Source organism: Arachis hypogaea, chromosome 16 (assembly GCF_003086295.3).
Source record: "Arachis hypogaea cultivar Tifrunner chromosome 16, arahy.Tifrunner.gnm2.J5K5, whole genome shotgun sequence".
NCBI classification, from domain to species: Eukaryota; Viridiplantae; Streptophyta; class Magnoliopsida; order Fabales; family Fabaceae; genus Arachis; species Arachis hypogaea.
The window spans coordinates 24641771-24669552 of record NC_092051.1 but is presented as its reverse complement, the minus strand read 5'-3'; the positions used below and the strand labels follow the sequence as shown (position 1 = coordinate 24669552).

Below are 27782 nucleotides of genomic sequence, written 5' to 3'. Positions count from 1 at the left end.
CTATAAATACACCCGATAAAAAATTAAATTTACACCTCTGCTGCAGATTTTAACCCAACACTACCTGAAAGCCACTTGTTGTCCACAAGACCAAAATTTAGCAGAAAATCATTCCAATTCCTATCAAATGAGTCTTTGCTATGAGGGTTTCATTTTTCCTCTTTGCTACATGTAATCAATTGATTCTTAATGTTGTTTTCCTTCCTATTTGTGCTCCACTTCGCCCTGATTCAGCTGACAATCTGAGGTTGAATAATCTATTATCTTCAAAACGAGTTCAAACTTTGATTTCAGAAACCAGAAAATCGAAAAGAAAACGAAACTGGAGTTACAGAGAGAAGAACTAACGTCAATGACGAAGAACAAACCAATAAGAAAGGAGAAGAAAAGAACGATCGAAAAACCAGGGGAAGACGCGCGAGAAGAAGAACGATGAAATTTGGAAAGAAGGAAAACAAAGAAGGAAACAAATCTTTTAAATTTGGTAGTTATACAAACGCGGGATCTTTGTATAGCGCGTGTAAGTGACGTAGGAGTTGCAACGCGTTTTAGTGGATTAGGCGTTAATGAACTTGTAATAGTTACAAGCCCTAATCGCTTGTATACTGAGCTTTTCCCTATTCTTATATATGTCTCTCAGCTATTTTTTCTGTTTTTTTTTTCAAATTAAAATTTTTAATATCAATCTTTAAATTATTAGACCAATTTTATTAAATTTAGTTACCAAAATAATTTAGTCATGTAATATCACTATGTCTAATATTAATAATGAACATATTATGTAACATGCTAAAATATTGAAATAAGAAAAAATATTTTAAATTAATATATTTTTATTATTAATTAAATTATTAAAAATTTTATTAATATACTTTAAATTTTAGATATTTATTAAATTTAAATATAGTGGTCATAATTATGGTTGTGGTTATTTGAGAATAAAAATGACATAAAAATAAAAAATATAATAATAATAAAAAATAATATTTTTGAAAGAAAAATCGAAAAACTTCAATTTTAACTAAAGAATAAAATAGGTAAAATTAAAATTTGAATATATATATATATATATATATATATATATATATATATATATATAATATTTTAAATACTAGAAATAAAATTAAAATTTAATCATAATATTAACTAGAAACGAGTAATAATATTTGAGAAATATTAGTGAGTTATTAGAAATTATTTTTTTATTTAATGTTAAAGTAATATATATTGATATCGAAAAATTAATAATAAAATATAACTATCATTGTTAACAAAATTTTTGGTAAAATCACAATTTAATAATTAAAAAATTATTGAAGGGTATCTTAGAAAAAAATAATTTAATTATCAAATTTTTTAAAAATATTTTGATAAAAATATAATTTAATCAATAAAAATAATTTATTAAAGAGTATTTTAATAAATAAAATTTAATGATAAAAATACAAATTTTTGCTAAAAGGTATTTTTGTAGAAAATAATTTTTTTTTTAAAATAGATAAAATTAACGTAAAAAATTTAAAATGGATTAAAAAAAAAGTTTTTTAAAATTATAAAGTAGAAGAATGTAGTGAAATTTTCTCCTAAAACAATAATTACATAAAAAACAATACCTTCCAGAGCATAGAGGTGAGGGATCACAACGGAAGGCAAAAAAATCAATGTTTTGAACAAAGAACGAAGAACAGAGAACAAAAAATTAAAAATAGTTTTGAACAAAATAGTTTTTGACAATAGACCAAATCATATTAGTGTCCGATTCGCGGTTGGATCGGTCCAATTGACTAATCCGGTCTAGTTTTCAAAATCATGCACAGGATAGCAAAACTTTTGTCTCTATTTTTTCAAACTCGATGCACGTAGACAAACACCCTAATCACATCTGTCACCAACCAAATTTTCCAAAAATAAATAAATAATAAGATAGCCTATGCAACATTCGAGTACACATTTGTTTTTTATCTTTTGTGCTCACATGACACTGGCATGTGCAAACAATAAACGGTTGCCCTGTGTTTCCCGTTTCCCAGCCATTTCTGCCATCTCTTTTTCAAGCGAAGAACCATCATCAGTTAATCTGTTAATGTGTTAATGAAGTCAATATCTTATCAACTGCCTCTGCAATTTCATTTGCTGACCCTAACTTGCTGTCTTCTTCAATCTGCATAATATTATTATATTATTAATTAATAAATACAGGGAACTAGGGAAGCTAGGTAGTTTCTGTTCGTAATTAGCTAGGTTGCAAAGTCAGAAGAAGACTAGGCTTCGTTGACTTGATTCCACTTTGGATAGTTGACCGCAGAAGAGAGAAAAATGAATTGAAAAAGTAATACCTTGAGACTGAAAGAATAGAGAACTGAAGAATCTGAGGATGTGATGTTGAGATGAAGAATAGGGAGCCTTAGGTTCTCCAATGCAACGATTGCATTTATCAATAGCCCTGCTCTCTTCTCGCACTGAATTCTCAAGTTGACATGGCTTTGAATCACACTCACCTCAATGCCTCCCACCTTTGACCTTCTCTCTGCCTTAGCCTCATTGCCACCACTTGCTTCTTCTTTCCTGCTGGATGATGCTGATGACCTCATTCCACCATCCTCTTCTTCCTTGTTTCTCATCCTTCTTTGGGCCTCAAGGGTTTCAACTAACTGCTCCAATTCCTTCACAAAGTCTATTGCACCCCCTATGATTGATGCATGGTCACCCTATATATGAAAGTCACTAGCAGCTTAGCTAAAGGTTGGAACTTTTACATGTTCAGAGCAAAAGTATTGATTTTGAACGTACCCTTTGAATATAGGAAGGGTGCATGAGAGACTTTAGAACACTGAGATGCTCATTCATTTGGCGCCGCCTATTGCGTTCCACAGCAATGTGGGTCATGCGCTGGTTCTCAACCTCTTCCTTGTCCTTGTCTTTACTTTCTCTTCCTCTCTTCCTCTTCCTCACCCGTTCCTGATGATGATGTTTCGATAACCTGGTATCTTTATGCTGGGAGTTTGTCTTCTTATTAGCCCAAGCAGCATCACTGCCTGAACGTGTGTACTGTTCAAATTCATTGATTTCGGATTCCAATGTGGGTATGTAGGGCGTCCCTTCCCATGGTTTCTTAAGATGCTGCGGTCTTAATAGTGCCTGAAAGTTTGGATCTTTGAAGGGAGAAAATGGAGGGGATTCCACGCTTTGAAGCATCTGAAGGAATGGCATGTTACCCTCCAAGCTTGATATCAAAGTTTGTTCTTCATGTTCATCCTCCTTGACTTTGAAGTTACTCTCTCTATCGACAAAACCTTGTTCCAAGCAATTCACTTCTAGGTGCTCACCAAACAACTGCAGTAATAATTTAGAAAAGAAAAAGAAGCGAGTCATTAGCTGGACGTATATAACCCAACCTTGAATTAGAGAAGAAAGAAATAAAGAATATATATGGGTTTCATTAATGGGGTGGGGTGGAGTCTGAATCTCAATGAGGGACGAAAATAGAATGGGGACAGAGAGAGGGCATGTGTTTGAAGGAAACTGTAAACTGAGAGAGTTGGTGAGCGTTGCAGTATCAACAGAGAGAGAGAGAGAGAGAGGATGTCTGGTTTACTCACAAGGTCCCATCCCAACCCAATTATTGGCGGTGGCAGTTTTGTCCAACAGCAAGGACTGGTAGTGGTAGTTGTGACCGAGAGAAACAAAGCTTTGCAAAATGGCTTTCTTTGTATGGATTAATAGAGTGATGAATTTTGAAGTGAATACAGTACACAGAAATAAGTTACTCTTCTGTGATCACTTATTTACCCATCGGTAAATTTACAATTTAGACCGCGCATGGACTGTAACACTCCAAGTACGAAGCAAAGCTCAAGTACAGGGTGCTTCTGAATTGTTATTACACATTATTACAGCATGAAATAATCATCTTTCTTTAACGATGCTGTGCTGCACTACTGAGATGAAGGCACGTGTCATGTGTGAAATCTAGTTTCGAACACAAACACCAAGTCAAAGCTTTTTTTTTTTACCGAAATAAATTAAACAAAGAAAAATAAAACAAACAAAATAAGGAACTGTTTAAATAGAGGGACAGTCCCGTTTAAGACTATTCTTAAACTCTTCCCAAGGTGAAAGAAGCTTCACATGTGAAAGTTGTAACTTCATCGCCATCTTTGCCATAGTATCTGCCACTATGTTTACATCTCTCATAATCAAACGAAAGTCAACATGCCAATTTCAATGCATGATATCTCTTATTTTGAGTACCAATGGATCAATAAACCCAAAACCATCTTGAGTAACAAGATTAAATGTTTCCACACAATCCGTCTCACAAATAACATCTCGTTGACCCACATCCCAAGCTAAGAGATATCCTCTCCAAATGGCAAACAATTCTCCTTGAAGAATACTATTACTCTCAATCATTCCCAAACACCCCATTTGCCAACTCCCATTACAATCTCTAATAACACAAGCAAAACTAACACTATCACCCGAACCAAAATAACTAGCATCACAATTAATCTTAAAAGTACCAATGGATGGGATTCCAAAAACCATTTAGAGTAGAAGGAAGGGACATACGTTGTAATTCAAAAATATTCCTAAGCTCCTTTTCTGAAGTTAATGCCAGACAAATCACTTTTTTCGGAGGCCAAGTTTCATGAGGATTAAAGATGTCATTATTCCTTACTCTCCATATCCACCAAAGTCCCGAAAAGAACTTGAACAGATGCTCTCTGCTATGATAAAAGAACCAGTTCTTCAAATCCAAAGGATGACAAGAAATATCCAACCTATGCCAAACAAGCTGAGCTTTTGGACAATCCCGAATACAATGTAAAACCAATTCCTGGTTAGAAAGACATCTTGGACACCTATCCGATGACGACATCCCTCTTCTAAAGCGAAAACTTGCAGTAGGAAGAGCCTCCTTAAGACACAACCAAGCCAAAAACTTATGCTTTTCTAGAACAAGCTGACGCCAAAGCCAAAGCCAATTCTCCCGCTCCTCCCAACCAAATAGCTGCTTACACAACCACAAGTAACCATTGCGTGAGTCATAGACTTTGGCAGCAGACCCACACCAATACCAACCCACTTCCGGACCTGCTTGTTCATCTGGATTGTAAGAGAGAATATTACCTTTCAGATTTTGAGATAAAAGAGAATAAAGAGTATCCAAATGCCACCTAGCAACCGACCAAGTATCCTGTATCCGGAGATTCGAATAAAAAATGTGAACATAATCCATCTCATTAGATAACCGTCCTTCTCTCCTCCAGCTAGAAAACCAAAAATTCTGGTTCAAATCTCCAATACACCAAGCAAACCCATCCTTCAACACTTTCCAAGCCTTGCAAAGACACCTCCAAATGGGAGAGTCCTTGTTCTTAGGATAACTAAAATAGTCATATATAGATGATCTGTATTTGGCATCCAACAATTGGACCCATAGCTTGTTTGGCTGCTGGAAAAAAGTCCAAACTAGCTTCCCAAGAAGAGCAATATTTACACAATAAGGATCTCTAATCCCCAAACCTCCATATTTTTTTGGAGTAACCAGTACCTTCCAACTAACAAGATTCAATCCTCTTCCATCAACTTGTCCTTTCCAAAGAAAATTCCTCATCATAGACTCCAATTTACTAATGATTCCTTTGGAAAAAATAGAGACCTGCATCTGGTACGTGGGAATAGCGGCTACAACAGAATTAACCAAGAAGAGTCTACCAGTCCGATTGAGTAAATTTCATTTCCAGCTTGCTAGCCTACTCCGAATCTTATCCAGGACACCATTGAAAGCTGAACGAGTCACCCTAGAATGCCTAAGGGTAACTCCAAGATACCTGCCCAAGTCCTGGACAAATCTGATAGAGGATACCCCAGTGAAAACCTCTTTCCTTGTTGCAGAGACATTCTTGGAGCAAAGCGCTTTAGACTTCTCCACATTAATCTTCATCCCAGATGCTTTGCAAAAAGTCTCTAAAACCAACATCACATTCTGCACTTGTCTCTTTGTAGCTTTACAGAATAGAAGCAAGTCATCCGCAAATATTAAGTGGGATATTCTTGGTCCCCCTCTAGAAATAGCAACCGGCTCCCACAAGCCCAAATCAACCTGATGACTAATAAAGCATGCCAATCGCTCCATACACAACACAAAAAGATAGGGTGACATAGAGTCTCCTTGTCTAAGATCTCGACTAAGAGTAAAGCCATTCAGACGATTCCCATTCCAAAGAATAGATAAGGAAGAAGCAGTGACACAATTCATAATCAAATTAATTGTAGGAATAGGAAAACCAAAGCTCTTAAGGGTATGAGCTAAAAACCTCCAGTCAACTCTGTCATAAGCTTTCTTCAGATCAATCTTGAAGGCCAGTGTGCCTTTCTTTGATTTAGTCTTCTTCATAAAGTGAAGAACTTCTTGAGCAATAATGATGTTGTTAGGAGTTCTTCGTCTTGGAATAAATCCTCCTTGAAGCGGGCCAACAATCTCCGCAAGATGAGGACGAAGCCTATTAACAAGGACCTTCGTGATGATCTTGTAAACTACATTGCAGAGACTAATCGGCCTGAAATCTTTCATAGATACCGGTGATTCAACCTTTGGAATAAAAATCAGTAAAGTCTCCAACATTCTCGGATCAAGAATAACACCAGAAAATGCCTCACGCAAAGCTTTGGTTTATGAGGTGTGTTGGTTTAACCGGGTTGTCCATTTCTTTTTATTTTTGGTGAACCATCTTTGTTTTTTGTGATGCTAGCTTGTATTCGTTTTTGTTTTTGATTGAGCTATTCAGTTTATTTTTTTAACCCAATATTAATTTTATGATCAGTAAATTTAAAATATCATATCTTTTGCCAACAAATAATATTTTCAATTAGAGGAAGCCCAAAACCCCAAAATAATAAACTTTTAATTACACAAATAATTTAATAATGTATTTGTTTAGGGACAATTTTTTTTGAGACAATAATCCTACAAGTTAATACAATTATTTTAAGCAAAATAAATAAGAAGGTATATTTTTAATTAAGAGCAATACACTCAATTTAATTAGGTATTAGAAGAAAATTAAAACTTAGTTTCTTGGACTCCATTTCCAATGTTATTATTTGGGCAATAAGCTTGAAATCTTTTATAATTCTTTTATAGAAAACGAACATGATACTTTTAATTAAGAGCAATTTCAAAAAATATAAAACATGTAATGTAACTAAATGAGACTTTGATAGGGTATTATAACGAAATAAAATAAATTTGTGTAAAATTAGTGCTATGGCTTTGTAATAATTCAAGGTAAGAAATTATTCGAATACGATCGATTTTAGCAATCGAAAAAATTAGTTGTTAATAGAGACTAATTTAACAATTGATATAGAATTTTTAGAACTAGAAAAATGTTGGTCGTTAAATTAAATTTAGCGATCAATTTTAGCAACTACAAAAATCGGTCATTATCTAATAGCAACCGAATTAGTAATTGATAAATTTTTTATACAACTGAAATAAAGTTGGTCGCTAAATTAAAGTAATGTCTTTGTGACTGTTGATCACAAAATCGGTCGCTACTTTTTATTTTAGCGACCGATTTTGTAACTGATAATAAAATAAGGTGAACAATTGTTTGGTCGCTAATTCGGTCATTAAGACCCTGGATGTAACATCCTGAATTTTTTTAAAAAGTAACTAATTAAGTTATTTATGAGTTATTACTTATTATATTGTTGAGATTTTATTTTTAAGAAAATTATTTTATTAAAAATAATTGAATAGAATTTTATGATTATTGAATTTTAATTTAATTGTGATTTATTCTATTAGTTTGAACTGTTTATTAAAAACTATTTTAATAGGCAAAAATTAAATTAATTTTTATAATTATTATTATTATTATCATTTGAGTTTGGATTAATTAAAATTATTATATAATTTTGCCATAATAAAGATATTTTACATAATTATTTTTTTAATAATTAGAATTTAAATTAATTAAGATTTTAAAATAATTTTTATTATAATGCGATATTTCAAAAAAGATAAAAAAAATTATTATTATTATTATTTTATTTTTTAACCATTACAATTAAAATAAGGATTTATTTAATAATATTATTATCGAGTTCAAAATCTGCCGATATGAGTAAAAATCGGTACTTTTTTATGAACTTAATTATGCTAACGCTTCATGATATATCTTCTATCCTTATGTTACTAATGTCATTTATATTAGTAACTCATATATATTATTACTTGTGTTTTAATATATCCAACTTTCATAATTATCCATTTAAAATATGGAAAAATTACCATTTGTACCCATGAATTTTGCGAACGCTGACAAAAGTACCCATCAAACAAGAAAACTAACGTTGTACCCATGAAAGATGGGTTCCGTGTGACAATAGTACCCAAACCATAATTTTTTGTTGACTTTTTAATAAAATTTCCAAATTACCCCTTCTATCTTCTTCTCCACATTCCAAATTTCACAACCCTCATCCTTCGTCTTCTTCTGCTGCCGCCAGCCACCAAAAAATTAAAAAGATTAAAAACTGTGGATTATTAATTATCTGAGATTATTGTTCAAATATTATGGATTTGTAGATCTGGTGTAGAAAAATAAAAAGAAGTTTGAAATTAACAAAAAAAATATACATTTTGGTTTCTTGGTGTCACTGTGGGAACAAGAGGCGCATAACCAAGAGCCTTTGGGAACGGAAGGAAGGATAGGTAGGAGATAGAAGATGTAATAGCCTCGGTCGCATTTGTTGCAGAGGAGAAGCTTCGCTGGGAACTCACCGGAGGAGCAGCACTTGCTGATGATGTCGTCGTCGAAGGTGGGCTTGGGAGTGTGGGTCCTTCTTCACCCTGCATTCCCCTGGCCATGTCTTCGATCATACTCGGCATGTTCAGAAGCTCATCCTCATCAATGTACCCCGCCACCATCATCCCTCCTTGTTCTCCAGTACTCAAAGTGAAATAAGATCCTTCAACAATAACGTTACTACCACCACAACCTTCTAGAAAGTTCTGCGATGGCCTCGGAAGCCTAGCTTGAGCAACGATGGCGGCTGTGATGTGAATATCATTCCACTAAATGGCATGAAGATATTCTAACAGCAGCTCCTTTTTCTACAGATCGACGGCGCTGAGCAGTGTTTGGAGTCACCGTTGGAAAGAGAACGTGGATTTAGATTTGGATAACAAATTAGGATTGGAATAAAGAGAGATGGAGGTTGAGGATAAAGGTTGGAGGAAGACATCAGGTGCTTGGGTCTTGACGGAATGGTGATTGGTGGTGGCAGAGGAAGATGAAGGATGAGGGTTGTGAAATTTAGAATTTGGGGAAGAAGATAGAAGGGGTAATTTGGAAATTTTATTAAAAAGTCAACGAAAAATCACGGTTTGGGTACTATTGTCACACGAAATCCATCTTTCATTGGTACAACGTTAGTTTTCTTGTTTGATGGGTACTTTTGTCAGCATTCTCAAAATTTATGGGTACAAATGGTAGTTTTTCCTTTAAAATATTTATAATTTGAATCCCTGACTCAGTAGTTTCAAACCGTGACACCCATCCCCCATGTGTCACCAAACTAACTTGATCATCAAACTACTAATTATCATCATCATTCCATCTTCATTCAGCCAAAGCATTTGGAGAAAGAAAATAAAGAAAATCGAGAGTAGGAGAATGTGAATTTCATGGAAACATAAACCTTTCGACTTCATTTTCTTGTGATCCGTAACTCCGATCAAAATTCTAATCCGATTAAAGTGTTTGTATCTTCCTCCTCCAAACATTGACGTCACTTTTGTTTGGGAGAAGTTAACGGTGAAGTTTTTCCCAAATTTGCATGGTTCGGCCGGGTGTACTTGGAAGCATAGTCGATTTTTGACCTTTTTTTCAATTTCTTGTTCAAAAGCTTTCTCTAGAGTTTTGGTTGTTATAATTCTCGTACGAGGATAGAATTTGATAATTTTATAATAATTAAATGTGTTCTTAAGGTGTGATTGTTGATTGGAGGTTTGTGGCTTGAAATTGAATGATTTTATGTTTGAATTTTGATGATGCATTGTTGATTTAGTGCTTTATATGTTTTAGTTTTGATGAGGCTGCTAAACTGATCTATTGTGGCTTGATTTGAGGAGTGTTGCTAAAATTGAATATTGAGAAAATTAATGAGGTTTGATGACCAAGAGATTAAATTAAAAGTTATGAAAAATCGGTAACCGTAAAATTTGAAACGGACTTAAAAAAGAAGCAGAAAACTTGAAGAATTTTGGGGATGGGGTTTGGTCCTTTGGTAAAGCTATAATCATGGAAATAAAAATTTATTTTTGAGATTGAAATAGTAATTTAATAAAAATCGAAGTTAGTTTTGGGGTATTTAGGATAATAATTACGAAGTTCAGGGATAAAATGGGTATTTTATAAAAGGTACAAGGTTATTTTGGTAGTTATATTATATATAAGGATATTTAGTCATTTATAAACTATGTTAGGATAAAAATATAAATATTTTAAAAAGTTCAGAGATACAGAATAATTTACAAAAACTTAATAATAAAACTCAAGTTAATAAGTTTTGAGTAATATGATTATTTAAAGTTCAAGTTAATAAGTTTTGGTAATAAAGAAAAATACTACTGTTACTCCGGTATGATTATTATTATCTATGTATTTTTAAAATATTATATATTAGTAATTTGTATTATAACAAAATAGAAGAGTTAAATAGTAACTTACTTAAAATTCGTAAAAAGATGAACCTCAGTTGAGAATCTTATGATTCAGTCTTCATAAAATATCTAGGAGGAGATTAGGGAAGGGTGCGAAGACAATTTGTGTTATTAAAACAAGGAAAATAAAAGAATGATAAATAGAAAAAAAAAGAAGGAGAAAGAAAAGAATGTATTAATTAAAGGGAATATCTGCCACATGAGAGCAGATTTCTGCTACAGGAGAGTAAAGAGCAAAGGTTAAAAGATTCTAACAAATCTCTGTCACAAGAGATTAGAGAGCAAAGACTAAAAGTTTCTAACGAATCTCTGCCATAGGAGAGCAGAGCATAGCAAAGAAGAGAATGTATTAATTAAAGGAATCTCTGCCATAAGAGAGCAAAGGGCAAAGATAAAAAGACTTTAAAAGATTGTCTACCACATGAGAGCAGATGCAACCTTGTTTGGGTCTTAGACTCTTAGGGCCAAATGTATAGTGGGGACGCCCACACATTGTGAACTGTTTTCCATATGTAAGCATATTACAACACATTTAAAAGTCACATTGTATGCGGCCTGACCGTAAGACTTATATGCGCACTGTATGCATCTGGAAAGCCATATTTAGGACTTGTGCCCGAGTAATATCGGGAGCAGGTAGGCAACCGACACATGAGCTCATGGCCTGCATAGGATAGACATGCATCATAATTGTTTGTGTATACTTCTCTGTGATATGTGTTTCTGTGATTGTCTATGTGTGTGCTTCTTAACTTATGATTTTCTTTGTATCTTTGGTTTGTTAAAGTTGTTTGTATTCTGAGGTTTGTTGCTGTTGGCTATCTATTGAAGATTATAAGTATTATGTTGTAGAATTGATGTGTAACAAATAATAAAATGGACATAACTATCCACCCTGGCTCTATTAAGAACTCTCTAGTTCTTACCCCCTATTTCCACCCCTTTTAGCTACAGTTGCAGACTTATTGCGAAGTTGCGGGAGCATAGAAGAATATGTTTGCAAGTTGAGTTGTTGTTAGAATTTATTTTTCCTCTTGCCTTGTTAGTCAAAGTTTTATTCAGAGAGGTAGGTTTTGTAATTTTTTTTGTATTATTAATAATAAGTATGTGAATATATGTTATTTGTTCTTGATGAAAATGTTTTAACTATTTAGTAAAACTGTCGACAGGTTAATGCGCAAGTTTCAATATTAAATAGATAATAAAGGAATTAGGTTAGTAATGCCTTACTTATGGTACGATCATGACGTACTAAAAGTTGGGTCGTTACACTGGTCACTAAATCGGTTGTTCATTGTTAAGATAGCGACTGATTTTATTGACTAATAAAATCGATCACTAATAGTCACCGAATTAGCGACTGATAAGTTTTTATACAACTAGAATAAAGTTGATCGCTAAAATCGGTCGCTATTTTTCAATTTAGCGACCGAATTAGCAACCAAAACAAAGAAGTAATGTCTTTGGGACTCTTTGTCACAAAATCAGTGGCTATTTTTTTTAACTTAGTGACTGATTTTGCAACCGATATGGAAATAAGGTGAAAATTGGTTGGTTGCTAATTCGGTCGCTAAGGCTGTGGTCGCTAATTGTTAAGATAGCGACCATTTTAGCAACCAACAAAAATTATTGTTATAAACTAATCAATCACTAAATCGGTCGCTAATTTAAATAAAATAAGACAGTTACTGAGTTACCCTTACTAACCCTAACTCACCAACATCATTTTCATCTTCTCCAAATAGATATTGAGTTACCCGCTGAAAGCACAACACCTCTTCATTAGTGCCATTGTCATCTTCTTCATCGCAGCACCATCTCCTGAGGTCTCATCGTCGTCGCCTTCGTCTTTGAGATCTCGGCGACGTCGCCTTCGTCTTCTGAGATCTCGGTGCCGTCGCCTTCGTCTTCTGATATCTCGGCGCCGTCGCCTCGTCTTTTGATATCTTGGCACCGTCGCCGTCGCCTTCAATTTTTTCAACGATATCTATTCCCTAATCCATATTTTCTAATTGTCGATAACCTCCTCAAACAGGTACTTTGTTCCCTAGTCCAGATTCTGATCTCTTCTGTTAGGACTTTTTCACCATATCTATTCTAGAACTATCAATTATGCATTATGTTTTTGTCTACAGATAAGTATCTATCAGTAGCAGAATAATATGTTGACTTGTATATCATACTTCTCATATTTTTAAGGTAAAATGTTATGTTGATTTCCTATCTAGTATAATGTTCTAAGCAGAATTTGAGTAAATAGAGTCAAGAATATATGTTCCTTACCTAACTTCTTCATGTCAAAGTGCTAGAGGATAAAAATTAAACTACAAATTTGTTAGCATTAAAGTATCATTAGTGAAAAAAATATGATAAAATCCTGAAGGTGATAAAATCTTTTATTATTATCATTGTGTGTAATTGAATGGTGTAATTGATTTGGTTTTACTAATTTAAACATTGTGAATTTTCATATATTTCGGTGGTTTTAGCTTATTGGAAAGCTGGTTGCTCTGTCACAAAAAGGTATTCTCCTCTCCCCGTCGATTTAAGTTTTGCTATGTTTGATCTATTTTCTGTTTGTAATTAATAGTTCTATTTTTTACTGATTTTGAAATTGAACTTCGAATAAGAAAACAAGCATACAATTGTTGTTGCACAACTTTGCTTCTTTTTGTTATGTATAATCTGGGGAAGGACTTAGTGTAGCATGAAGAATATGAGTGCTTGCTGAACACCATGGAAGCATGTGTCATTGATGTTTGGCCTCAGTTGGTAAGAAGTTAAGAGATTATTAGGAATTCACCACTTGTCACTTAATACTAATTATTAATTAACTTTATTTGAGGATGAAGATTGAGGAGTATTATGGTTTGTTAAGAAAGAATGTTGTTAATGTGTAGTTACAAATTTTTTTGGTTATTGTCTGCATAATTACCTAATTTTGGTTGTTATACTTATTTTAGTATTGTTTTGTTGTAATTGTATGGATTTGTTTGTTGCCATTGCGTTCATCAATGGTAATTATAATTGAAATTTAATATGAAAAATTATTGAAGTAATTTATTAAATCCAAGAGTCAAATAAAAAAAGTGAAACTATCCTAGCTTCTTGAAAGTTTAGAAGAACAAATGACATCCAATCTTACTCCTACTCCATTTGCTATAGGTAGTACACTTTCATCATTAATTCTCAATCCAAGTACTTCTGAAAACACTCAACTAATGTCAGATCAAAGAGAACATGTACCTAACAAAGAAGCTGAAAAAGAAGGTGATTAAATTAGAGTGTTATCTATTCACGAGTCTTCAAATATTGACATAGGTCAAAGGAGGCTAAATTAGACTTGGCAGAGGATGGGTATGTTTTAACATTTTTATTTTTTGAATTTGACCACTTATATTGTATTCCGGTTAATTTTAATTAATATCTATAGATTTTTACCTTCACCTACTGTGGCTCATGCAATTTCGTACATTATTAAAGGACATTACTCTCAGCTATGACTTTCATGGAAAAATATACCTTATACTACTTGAAAAATTTTGGTGAAAAAAGTTCAAAGTAAGTTTTAAAGGAATATTTAATTCTTTGGTAGATTAGGAATTCATTTTAAGTTTGAAAATTTTAATATATATTAACTTACAACTATTCTTGCTTGCATTGATTATGCAGCACAAATATCAATTTGTTTCACTAGATCTTTATTGAGCTCGGAAAAATTTTGAGAAGTGAGGTACTGCTTTACTAAAATATTTGTTGGGAAAGGCCCGTGCAATCTGTGTCAAACCACAATGAATAGGAAAAGTAGTGTGGGATGCGCTTTGTGTTTATTGGGATACTGATGCTGAATTTCTACATAAGAATGCACAATGCAAGTTAAATCGAGTATCTAATTGTAGCGAATTTAGAGCGGCTCTTCATACTACTGGCTCAATTTTTGTTACCCAACACAAAGCTAATATGATGATGTTATAGAAAATGTAACACCCTAACTACCAAAGCTCACGCTTCCGGCTGCGTAACTCTGATAGCTCGGACATTACGACGACACTTATACTATTTAATACTAAAATATGAGCCTGTTTAAAACTCTAAACCGCAATACCGCTCCCAAAGATACTTTCGTTCGATAACGTACATCCATAAATACCATACAACTTACAAAAACTCATAAAGGGTACATACATATATACACTTATATACATAGATAATATTATAAGCATTATCCAATACAATTCCTATCCCTCTTACAGAATATATCAAGATAAAGGCGAGGGTACAATAAACCATAACTAAAACAATACAGAGCATCACAACAACAATTAAATAAGCTCTTCGTAACTTCTGCGCCCATATCCTGAAAGGGGAAAAATGTAGGGGGGTGAGAACATCATCCTCGAAAGGGTTCTCAGTAGAGGGTTTTTAGGAATTACTGTAATAGGATACATGAAGATAATCGCACCAGTGATTCATAACCGTCTTATGCCTCTTTTCAAAAACAACGGTTTACAATGAAAGTAAAGTCGGAAATCTTTTCAGAAAGAAGAACCGTTCAATTCTCAAAAACTCAAAAGCCTTTCAAAACGGTTTATCTAAGCGAAACCAAAATAGCCTTTCATATTTTATTCCAAACCAGAAACACAAGACCGAAATCAACCATCAGTTCATCTCATTCCAACCACGGCCCTAGGCCCAAACAATCCAACCAACAACCAATCGCCACAATCCAACAGAGCCCCAGATGCAAACACAGATAGGAAGTTCAAGCACAAACAAACAGTTATTACAAGTAGAACAGTTAGCAATTAATCACATAGGCAAACCAAGTATAATATGCACACCCAACCAATGTCACACAAATGCATATGATGCATGCCTGTCCCTAGTGGCTGATGATATCATCTGTCGGTTATAGAGCCAACCCGACAAGTCCTGGTAGCTAACCATTGGACTGTCCCTCTGTCATGCATCCCCAACTCGAGTTATACTCATCATAAACTTGATCATAATCATGATCCATATCCATCACCCTCACTGGTGAATATTTATCCATCACCATCACTGGTGAATATTTATGGGGGCGAGCTCCTCCGGGGCTTTCACAGTGCCCGGCCACACTTACGACATAGGGTCAACAGAGTATCAAGTCTCAACCTGGAGCACGTGGTGGCTAGCCACTGCTACTACCCAGGGAAACTCGTATCTCAGATAGTGGAAGTGCAACATTCACATTTATCAATGATTCAGCATAAACATGCATTCAATCTCATCCATGGATCAACATCCATCTCAGCCATCCGGCTCACGGTTCAGTCCAGAACCAGCCAATATTCATATCATACACAGCCATTCCGGCTCACGGTTCAATCCAAAACCAACCAATATGTATAATCATACACAGCCATTCCGGCTCACAACAAAACAGCACTTCCACCATTCAACATCATTAAATTCATAAAGTCGGCATTTAAGCCATAAATTATTTTCTCAATTCATTTCACTTTGAAATCGAGTTTCAACTCTTTTCAGCCTTGGCTTTAAAGATCTCATTTCTCAAATCATCTTAGGCTCATAAGCCACTTTTACTCAAGGTAAATTCTCCTTTGAAAACAATTCCACTCTCGGCATCCTCTTTCCAAACTTCCATAACCATGGCAAGTTAAAGATTCTTTTTGGAAACACTCAAAATCATCCATTCAACAATGGGATTTTATAACAAAGTTTCTCGGCAGAGTCCCAAGTCTTTAGGGGAGAATAACATATCTCATTTCGCCAAAATCATTTAAAATCATTAAAACATTGGCTTTCTGATTTGAGTAAGAAAATAGGATCTAAGCCAAACCGAGTCACGTAACCTTTACTTCTTTCAAAACCATTTCCTTTACTTAAACAAAACCGGCTTCAATTCCATAATTAAATCTGAAGCGTTTCAAACTGATAAGAGAATCATTTTTGTTGTGTTAAACTAGAGTTCAAAAGATACTTTGAATCTTATTTAAAACGTCAAAATAATGAGGCTCATCAATCGAAATCCAATTCCTTTTAAAATCACGAAAACTCTCCCAAGGGACAATCTTTGTGTTTAATAGAGAAAAACATAAACCCGTTTTACCTTTTAAAACAGCCTCAAAGCAAAATTCTCTTTCAAATGACTTGTACCCAAAGACATACTGTTCTTCTTGGAAAATAAGGATAAATCATGATTCTCTTTTCAATAATTCTTTCAAAGCATAACTTCATTGCTTTCTTAATTGCTCTAAGTAAAGGTAATAAAGAAGCCATAATTTCACAATCCTCAAAATAGATAGGAAAGGCATTAAACTCAAAATTCCCCAATTAACATTTCAAATAAGGACTCGGATTCTATAGAAATTTCGGCAGCACCTCCCCTAAAACTTGGACTTTTGCCACCCGTTTCGGGTCCCAACTAAACCGTTTCTCATTCCTTTTCAACAGCTCAAAACCAGAAATCAATTCAAAAGCAAGCTAAATCCAACAGTCGCCTCAGTGGCATATCTCAAGGAAGCCATTTCAAAATCAACTCAATATCAACCGATTTAACTCATTTCCAAAGCTTTAAAGAATCGGTTCAGCAATAAATCATTTATCAAAACCAAATCAATTAAAGCAACACAGGCTGAATTTCAAGAGTATTCTATCTTCTACATCATCAAAATAATTGACTCAATTCAAACCAATCCTCAACGGATTAAACTCAATTCAAATCTTTAAAGAATCAATTTCAAACATTACATTTCACAAGCCACACAACAATTCGGCCAAACCAACATCCATAATCATTCGAGTCAATCAAATAATACATAAGGCAGATACAATCACCAAATACACAATATCTCACATCAGTACCCATATGTAATAATTCCAATAATAAACTATAGTTTTTGGAAAGCGCCCCTACCTCAAAACGCAAATTCCATAACTCAAACGCGTCACCGAGTCCTTTCCGCATCGACCCGAAATCAACAATCAAAATCTCGGCTACCAAAACCTCAGCTCCAAACCGTTTTCTCAGCAACCACAATGACTCTAATCACAATATATAATAACCGATATTAACTCTCATAACAACAAATGCTACAACTCCTCAACGCATAATAGAGCAGTAACTGGAGGCCTTTCAGATCGAAACGCTTACCGAACCGAAGGAACAGCTGAACCGTAACAACGGCGGTCTCTGAACCGGTTCGGCGGCAGCCCCAGGAGCCATCCTAGGCGGCAACGGTGATCAGACTCTGGCGACTGAAATCAATATACAGTGATTGTAACGTTTCCGGAAACTCAAGAGAAACGAAACCCAATACTTAAAACCTTACCGGCAGGATTCTCCGGTGACGGCAGAAACAGCCAGAGGCTTCGGCGGCGGTCCCAGAAGTCACGGAACCACTCCCGGCGGCCGGAGTCACAGAGATGCAGCTCCCTTCTCCGGCAGCGACACCTGCGGCGGCATGAATCCCTTTTTGACGGTGGCAGCTCCGGCGAAGGCAGCGCCGGCGACACAAACGGCGGCTGGACGCGGTGGTTGGACTCCCAACCCAGCCTCAGATCTCTCTCGCCTGTTCTGCTCCCGAACTCTCTTCTTCTGGCTCTGCCATACATGACAGCGGCTGACCCTGTGGCGAGGACGACGGCGGCTTCCAGACACGGCGTCTTCTCCCCTCCGGCCATGGCTCGCATCTCCCTCTCCAGGTCGCGATTCGAACGGCGACGGCAAGGAGGATTCGACGGCGAAAGGCTGGCGAAGTCGGCGGCGCTGTGTCTCCCCCTCACCCGCGAGCTCGACGTTGGCTCCAAGGTGGACTAGCGGCGGCACGGGCAACAGCGCGGCTTATAGGTGACAGCGACGCGGTGAGTTCCCCTTCTCCTCTCAGTGACACGGCGCGACCCATGGCTCCGTGGACGGAACGACCCTGGCGGCGCGGATCGGTAGCAGCGGCAGCAACGTGGCCTCCTTCCCCCTTTCTTTTCCAGTCTCCTCTACTCCCCCTCAGATCTCTATTTCTCTTTGTTTCTTTCTTTCTTGGAGAATAAAGGAAACTGCCTGTGTTGTTGTTGTTGCTGCGCAGCAAAGGTAGTGAGGAAAGGTGTTGGGCTGCGCAGCGTGGAGGAAGGATGGAAGGGAATGGGTTTAGCAAAATTAGGGTTAGGGGCATTATGGTAATTTCACTCAAAAATAGGGATAATATAGTAATTGAAACCCCAATTAAATCTAACACTAATTGTATATAAAAATACTATTTGCTCCTCATTTTTACAAATTATTTTCAATAAAATGTCCCAACCAAATAATTAGAAATAATATACTTAATTTCTTCATTTTCCAAAATAGCAGTAATAATATTTAAAGTATTATTCAACTAATCCAAATCATATAAAATCCTTATTATTTCATAACTATCAACCTTATACTTTAAATATAGAAGATAATCCAATAATTATAAAATTGGATAATAATCATAACTCGTCTCAAATTCGATAAATCAAAACTTGTCTTAATTATCTTTAATAAAACAGTTTCTGAAATTAAGGCTATAAATAACCATAGGATTGAGACTTGATCATAATAAGACTTTTCAAAAGTTCTGGGTCTTACATCCTACCCACCTTATAAAAATTTTCGCCCTCGAAAATTGATACAAAATGGAAGAAATTCCATAACAGTTCACCCTTGAACACATTTAAGGAAGAAGCAAAAATATCTCAAAATACAATCATATATACGATTTCCAAATACTTTGATTGTCATAAGCATAAGGATATAAAGGTAGGAGTCTGATTGCAAAGCAAACGTTACAAGGTAGGCTCAATGCAAAAGATAACATGGGTCAATCATGTGATAGAAGGGCAAGGCATCAAAGGCTATCAAACAGGATGGAGTTAAAATGACGTGCTCAACCTCCGCATACTAATCTCATATCAACCTCAAAGTTTTAACTTTCCAACTCCATCAAGCACTTTACAAACCCCAAATTTGATCACAAGCCTGACAACCACAAACCCGTTCGCAAGGAACAAAACGCCCACAACTCATACGTTGTACACCTACCGCTTCAACTTCCGTATGCACATCACGTCTTAAAGAACTAACGTATCGCGTTACTACGTCTACAAGTCGCACGTGATATCAAAACAATTCTCGAGTCTACTCAGAAGGATACAAGATTTAGGAATGAGAGATAAATGTCAACAATAATACTCATAGATTTGAGAGAGTGTATCCAATTTCCAGATAAACAAAGACGCTCAAGCAATGAAGTTTGCTAGAAATAAATCAATTGACAACTTCAAAGATAACCCTTGGATAAAAGAATTTCAATAGGTCCAATAAGAAGAATCAGCACATTAATTTGTACCAAATTCAAATTGGGTCGAAGAAGTATGAGGTTTACAGAAGAGAATATTTCAGACCCAAGACAAAGCTCACAGAACTCGAGCACGATTAAAGGTACTTCCGAATACATTGTTCATAAAGGAACCAAAACTTGCGGAAAAACCACTTCGCAGTCTAAAAGAAAGGTTAAGTAACAACGTCCTTCAAGAGAGTAACAAAAGCATAATCGTGGCTTTACCTCAATACAATTTCATGTTGAAGTAAATCATGTAGAGTTTTAAAAACAAAATGCACACAAGTTTCGCTAAGAGCTAAAATATTTCCTCAAATATTTTAGAAAGATAATTAGGTGCACAACTTAACCAAAAGTAATTCATAAAACTCGGCAGAGAAATCAAATGCTTGTTCAAAAATTCCCAAAATTCATATTCAAACAAGCGTGTATAACATTCATAGCAAGGGTGAAAGAGGAAGTTAAACTCTTTTTAGAAAAGAAATTCCAAGGTAAAAACTTGCTTGCAATTTGGTAAAGGAAATAAGTGGTGCGTCACAAACAAACCGGTTTCCACTAAACAAGGAAGCTTTTCAAAACTTCATTTAAAATAGCGCATGCCGATTTTTAAATTAACTTCATCAAAATTGAACAATGGTTCCAATCCCAATCAAGCAACAGAAAGTAAATTCCGTTTAATATTTCTTCAAAGAGAATTCAAAACTTCTTTAAAAAGTCCAAAACAATACTCCAAAAGTGTTCTTGAAATCTCCATCTCAGAAGAACATTCAAGAAGTTTAAGATGTACTAAAAAGGAGTCAAGCCTTGCAAGAAAGGATCTTAAATTAGAGTAGTTCAAACAAGATCCACTAAGCATGAAATATCAAACAAGTTTTAAATTGATCCAAAAGAATACAAAAGTCACAGAAAAGACAACTCAATCATTTGTAATTCTTCAATGATAAATCTTTAACTAAAAACTCTTGTAGAGATAATGGGAGAATAAACAATGTACTATCCTGAAACGAATCAAACTGACCCACATAAGGATGAGATTCACAAGAGGGGACAAACCAAGATCAATGGTAATGTTCACAAGATGTAAAAGATTAGTTAAAAACAGAATCACGTATGACATTCATAGAGGTGAAAAGCTTAAGAAGGAACCAGTCCGTTCATAAGAAGAAGCTATGAATCCAACATTTTCAAAAGAACAACAATGGCATAAACTATGTAGTATGCTAAACCAAACTCAATTCAAAATAAGTTAAGTAAAGCTTATCAAACGAAACTCAACCGGAATGAAAGCGAAAAATTCTTTCTTTCCAGTATTTCAGAAAATATCCAAATACACAATCAAATAAAGATGTCCATTGGAACTATAGTAAAATTACTAGAAGGTCAAAATTTACTTTTAAAATAAGTACAATTGCGTAAACCAGTAAAAGTACAGGCAAAGTATTAGAAAGAAATAGTTGTTAAACTGCATAAATAATTTCAAAGTCTCATATATAGAAAAGCATATATCTAATCAACAGCAATTTATAAAATCTCAAAATTGGCTGTGATCACTGTCAAGTAAGAGAAAAACTGAATCAACAATTTCTCAAAGAATGGACTCAGAATCCGGAGTTAAAAGTCACAGCACATTAAGACAGGTTCAAGGCCATATCAAAGAATACTTGAATCAAGAAGAACTCAAACAGAGGAAGATAGATGCAACAAAGATCTTAAACCAGCATATGCACTTAAGGTCAAACAAGAATACATATGGATAGAGGAATAGAGTGAAGACATCAAATTACTCTTCAAAAGGTCTAGCAAATAAGAACTTCAAGTTAGGATATGAAAGAACATGTCAACTCGAACAGAATTCAAGACACACAACTGAATAGCCTCGAGAAGTAGTTTCCAACTTTTCCAAAACCCGCGATTCGCTTTACTCAAAACTAGGATTTCATCTATGATAACCCATCAGTGCTTTCATATACATATTTCACTAGTATTAAGCCGGCCAAACTTAATATCAGGAATTATGCAATGCAAGACTAACAGCGTTAATCAATAGACCGTCATGTGCATAAAGCTCTAATTCTCGTCATTCAACAAGACCTAATACATGACAAACGCTCAGAGTATGCAATTGAAGCATAGTCAGTCCATTCCTCAGGCTCTACAGGAAGAACTGCTCTGATACCATAATGTAACACCCTAACTACCAAAGCTCACGCTTCCGGCTGCGTAACTCTGATAGCTCGGACATTACGACGACACTTATACTATTTAATACTAAAATATGAGCCTGTTTAAAACTCTAAACCGCAATACCGCTCCCAAAGATACTTTCGTTCGATAACGTACATCCATAAATACCATACAACTTACAAAAACTCATAAAGGGTACATACATATATACACTTATATACATAGATAATATTATAAGCATTATCCAATACAATTCCTATCCCTCTTACAGAATATATCAAGATAAAGGCGAGGGTACAATAAACCATAACTAAAACAATACAGAGCATCACAACAACAATTAAATAAGCTCTTCGTAACTTCTGCGCCCATATCCTGAAAGGGGAAAAATGTAGGGGGGTGAGAACATCATCCTCGAAAGGGTTCTCAGTAGAGGGTTTTTAGGAATTACTGTAATAGGATACATGAAGATAATCGCACCAGTGATTCATAATCGTCTTATGCCTCTTTTCAAAAACGGTTTACAATGAAAGTAAAGTCGGAAATCTTTTCAGAAAGAAGAACCGTTCAATTCTCAAAAACTCAAAAGCCTTTCAAAACGGTTTATCTAAGCGAAACCAAAATAGCCTTTCATATTTTATTCCAAACCAGAAACACAAGACCGAAATCAACCATCAGTTCATCTCATTCCAACCACGGCCCTAGGCCCAAACAATCCAACCAACAACCAATCGCCACAATCCAACAGAGCCCCAGATGCAAACACAGATAGGAAGTTCAAGCACAAACAAACAGTTATTACAAGTAGAACAGTTAGCAATTAATCACATAGGCAAACCAAGTATAATATGCACACCCAACCAATGTCACACAAATGCATATGATGCATGCCTGTCCCTAGTGGCTGATGATATCATCTGTCGGTTATAGAGCCAACCCGACAAGTCCTGGTAGCTAACCATTGGACTGTCCCTCTGTCATGCATCCCCAACTCGAGTTATACTCATCATAAACTTGATCATAATCATGATCCATATCCATCACCCTCACTGGTGAATATTTATCCATCACCATCACTGGTGAATATTTATGGGGGCGAGCTCCTCCGGGGCTTTCACAGTGCCCGGCCACACTTACGACATAGGGTCAACAGAGTATCAAGTCTCAACCTGGAGCACGTGGTGGCTAGCCACTGCTACTACCCAGGGAAACTCGTATCTCAGATAGTGGAAGTGCAACATTCACATTTATCAATGATTCAGCATAAACATGCATTCAATCTCATCCATGGATCAACATCCATCTCAGCCATCCGGCTCACGGTTCAGTCCAGAACCAGCCAATATTCATATCATACACAGCCATTCCGGCTCACGGTTCAATCCAAAACCAACCAATATGTATAATCATACACAGCCATTCCGGCTCACAACAAAACAGCACTTCCACCATTCAACATCATTAAATTCATAAAGTCGGCATTTAAGCCATAAATTATTTTCTCAATTCATTTCACTTTGAAATCGAGTTTCAACTCTTTTCAGCCTTGGATTTAAAGATCTCATTTCTCAAATCATTTTAGGCTCATAAGCCACTTTTACTCAAGGTAAATTCCCCTTTGAAAACAATGCCACTCTCGGCATCCTCTTTCCAAACTTCCATAACCATGGCAAGTTAAAGATTCTTTTTGGAAACACTCAAAATCATCCATTCAACAATGGGATTTTATAACAAAGTTTCTCGGCAGAGTCCCAAGTCTTTAGGGGAGAATAACATATCTCATTTCGCCAAAATCATTTAAAATCATTAAAACATTGGCTTTCTGATTTGAGTAAGAAAATAGGATCTAAGCCAAACCGAGTCACGTAACCTTTACTTCTTTCAAAACCATTTCCTTTACTTAAACAAAACCGGCTTCAATTCCATAATTAAATCTGAAGCGTTTCAAACTGATAAGAGAATCATTTTTGTTGTGTTAAACTAGAGTTCAAAAGATACTTTGAATCTTATTTAAAACGTCAAAATAATGAGGCTCATCAATCGAAATCCAATTCCTTTTAAAATCACGAAAACTCTCCCAAGGGACAATCTTTGTGTTTAATAGAGAAAAACATAAACCCGTTTTACCTTTTAAAACAGCCTCAAAGCAAAATTCTCTTTCAAATGACTTGTACCCAAAGACATACTGTTCTTCTTGGAAAATAAGGATAAATCATGATTCTCTTTTCAATAATTCTTTCAAAGCATAACTTCATTGCTTTCTTAATTGCTCTAAGTAAAGGTAATAAAGAAGCCATAATTTCACAATCCTCAAAATAGATAGGAAAGGCATTAAACTCAAAATTCCCCAATTAACATTTCAAATAAGGACTCGGATTCTATAGAAATTTCGGCAGCACCTCCCCTAAAACTTGGACTTTTGCCACCCGTTTCGGGTCCCAACTAAACCGTTTCTCATTCCTTTTCAACAGCTCAAAACCAGAAATCAATTCAAAAGCAAGCTAAATCCAACAGTCGCCTCAGTGGCATATCTCAAGGAAGCCATTTCAAAATCAACTCAATATCAACCGATTTAACTCATTTCCAAAGCTTTAAAGAATCGGTTCAGCAATAAATCATTTATCAAAACCAAATCAATTAAAGCAACACAGGCTGAATTTCAAGAGTATTCTATCTTCTACATCATCAAAATAATTGACTCAATTCAAACCAATCCTCAACGGATTAAACTCAATTCAAATCTTTAAAGAATCAATTTCAAACATTACATTTCACAAGCCACACAACAATTCGGCCAAACCAACATCCATAATCATTCGAGTCAATCAAATAATACATAAGGCAGATACAATCACCAAATACACAATATCTCACATCAGTACCCATATGTAATAATTCCAATAATAAACTATAGTTTTTGGAAAGCGCCCCTACCTCAAAACGCAAATTCCATAACTCAAACGCGTCACCGAGTCCTTTCCGCATCGACCCGAAATCAACAATCAAAATCCCGGCTACCAAAACCTCAGCTCCAAACCGTTTTCTCAGCAACCACAACGACTCTAATCACAATATATAATAACCGATATTAACTCTCATAACAACAAATGCTACAACTCCTCAACGCATAATAGAGCAGTAACTGGAGGCCTTTCAGATCGAAACGCTTACCGAACCGAAGGAACAGCTGAACCGTAACAACGGCGGTCTCTGAACCGGTTCGGCGGCAGCCCCAGGAGCCATCCTAGGCGGCAACGGTGATCAGACTCCGGCGACTGAAATCAATATACAGTGATTGTAACGTTTCCGGAAACTCAAGAGAAACGAAACCCAATACTTAAAACCTTACCGGCAGGATTCTCCGGTGACGGCAGAAATAGCCAGAGGCTTCGGCGGCGGTCCCAGAAGTCACGGAACCACTCCCGGCGGCCGGAGTCACAGAGATGCAGCTCCCTTCTCCGGCAGCGACACCTGCGGCGGCATGAATCCCTTTTTGACGGTGGCAGCTCCGGCGAAGGCAGCGCCGGCGACACAAACGGCGGCTGGACGCGGTGGTTGGACTCCCAACCCAGCCTCAGATCTCTCTCGCCTGTTCTGCTCCCGAACTCTCTTCTTCTGGCTCTGCCATACATGACAGCGGCTGACCCTGTGGCGAGGACGACGGCGGCTTCCAGACACGGCGTCTTCTCCCCTCCGGCCATGGCTCGCTTCTCCCTCTCCAGGTCGCGATTCGAACGGCGACGGCAAGGAGGATTCGACGGCGAAAGGCTGGCGAAGTCGGCGGCGCTGTGTCTCCCCCTCACCCGCGAGCTCGACGTTGGCTCCAAGGTGGACTAGCGGCGGCACGGGCAACAGCGCGGCTTATAGGTGACAGCGACGCGGTGAGTTCCCCTTCTCCTCTCAGTGACACGGCGCGACCCATGGCTCCGTGGACGGAACGACCCTGGCGGCGCGGATCGGTAGCAGCGGCAGCAACGTGGCCTCCTTCCCCCTTTCTTTTCCGGTCTCCTCTACTCCCCCTCAGATCTCTATTTCTCTTTGTTTCTTTCTTTCTTGGAGAATAAAGGAAACTGCCTGTGTTGTTGTTGTTGCTGCGCAGCAAAGGTAGTGAGGAAAGGTGTTGGGCTGCGCAGCGTGGAGGAAGGATGGAAGGGAATGGGTTTAGCAAAATTAGGGTTAGGGGCATTATGGTAATTTCACTAAAAAATAGGGATAATATAGTAATTGAAACCCCAATTAAATCTAACACTAATTGTATATAAAAATACTATTTGCTCCTCATTTTTACAAATTATTTTCAATAAAATGTCCCAACCAAATAATTAGAAATAATATACTTAATTTCTTCATTTTCCAAAATAGCAGTAATAATATTTAAAGTATTATTCAACTAATCCAAATCATATAAAATCCTTATTATTTCATAACTATCAACCTTATACTTTAAATATAGAAGATAATCCAATAATTATAAAATTGGATAATAATCATAACTCGTCTCAAATTCGATAAATCAAAACTTGCCTTAATTATCTTTAATAAAACAGTTTCTGAAATTAAGGCTATAAATAACCATAGGATTGAGACTTGATCATAATAAGACTTTTCAAAAGTTCTGGGTCTTACAGAAAACTTAGATCGTTTATGATATAATTTTATAAACTTCAATTGGTGGTTGATACTTATAAGTTTTTTATTTATATATTTGGTAGAAAATTCATTAAAGGAGACTCTAACACAACTAGAATTGTTTGCAAAGGCCCACAAATATAAGGATGAGATATAGGGAGTTAAACTATAAAATGGTCCCTGAGATTGCGTCATGCACTAAAATCGTCCCTGAGATTTTAATTACACCAATTACGTCCCTAAGATTGACAAAAGTGTATCACGTTAGTTCTTGACCCATTTTTCATTAACAGCGTGATAACATAGCTTGATGACGTAGATTCTTAGTGACACGTGTCACTCTATGGTTTGACTACGTGTAATGGTATGATGATGTATTGATCAGTGACATATGGCATGCTGACGTGGACGGTTGTGCCACATGTCACAATGCTATTTAGCCATATGTCAGTTTGTGCCACATGTCACAACAATATTTATTCACGTGTCATCCGTTGTGTCATCATTGTAGATGCACCAAATTAGTCCCTCACTTTGCATTAAATGATTCATTTTAGTCATTAAAATTAAATGTGCATCAAAATAGTCTATTCACTAGATTTTTCTCTTTTTTTTTATAAATTTAAAATTTTTAATATCTTTAAATGCATTAATTTTAATTCTATTTTTTCACATATTGTTTAAATACAAGTATTTTTATAAAATATTTTTTCTCTTGCAGCAGGTACCTCTAACCGCTATCTTGGAGCTGACGTGAAGGCATTTCAAACACCCTCACTACCATCTTCGACCTCGTTTGTCTAGGCTAGACGAAAGTGATCAGAGATGGTAGTGAGGATGCTTGAAGTGCCTTTAGTTTAGCCCAT

The 27782-nt window shown here is 36.0% G+C and overlaps 1 protein-coding gene and 1 long non-coding RNA gene across 2 annotated transcripts; one reads left to right on the top strand and one right to left on the bottom strand.

Annotated features, from left to right (window-relative positions):
- Positions 1–1819: 1819 nt before the first annotated feature.
- LOC112759031 (transcription factor bHLH67) lies at positions 1820–26521 on the bottom strand. Its single transcript, XM_025807845.2, has 9 exons — positions 25637–26521; positions 25459–25562; positions 25222–25349; positions 18076–22662; positions 17898–18001; positions 17661–17788; positions 2791–3333; positions 2337–2708; positions 1820–2161 (listed from the first exon to the last, which is right to left on the bottom strand). Exons 6-9 carry the CDS (start codon positions 17709–17711, stop codon positions 2081–2083), a joined length of 1047 nt encoding a protein of 348 aa, XP_025663630.1. The 5' UTR covers positions 17712–17788; positions 17898–18001; positions 18076–22662; positions 25222–25349; positions 25459–25562; positions 25637–26521; the 3' UTR covers positions 1820–2080.
- Positions 12469–13625, top strand: LOC140179715 (uncharacterized). The gene is made up of 3 exons (XR_011873526.1): positions 12469–12776; positions 12877–12940; positions 13231–13625. It is a non-coding gene; the product is annotated as an uncharacterized lncRNA (long non-coding RNA).
- Positions 26522–27782: the final 1261 nt, after the last annotated feature.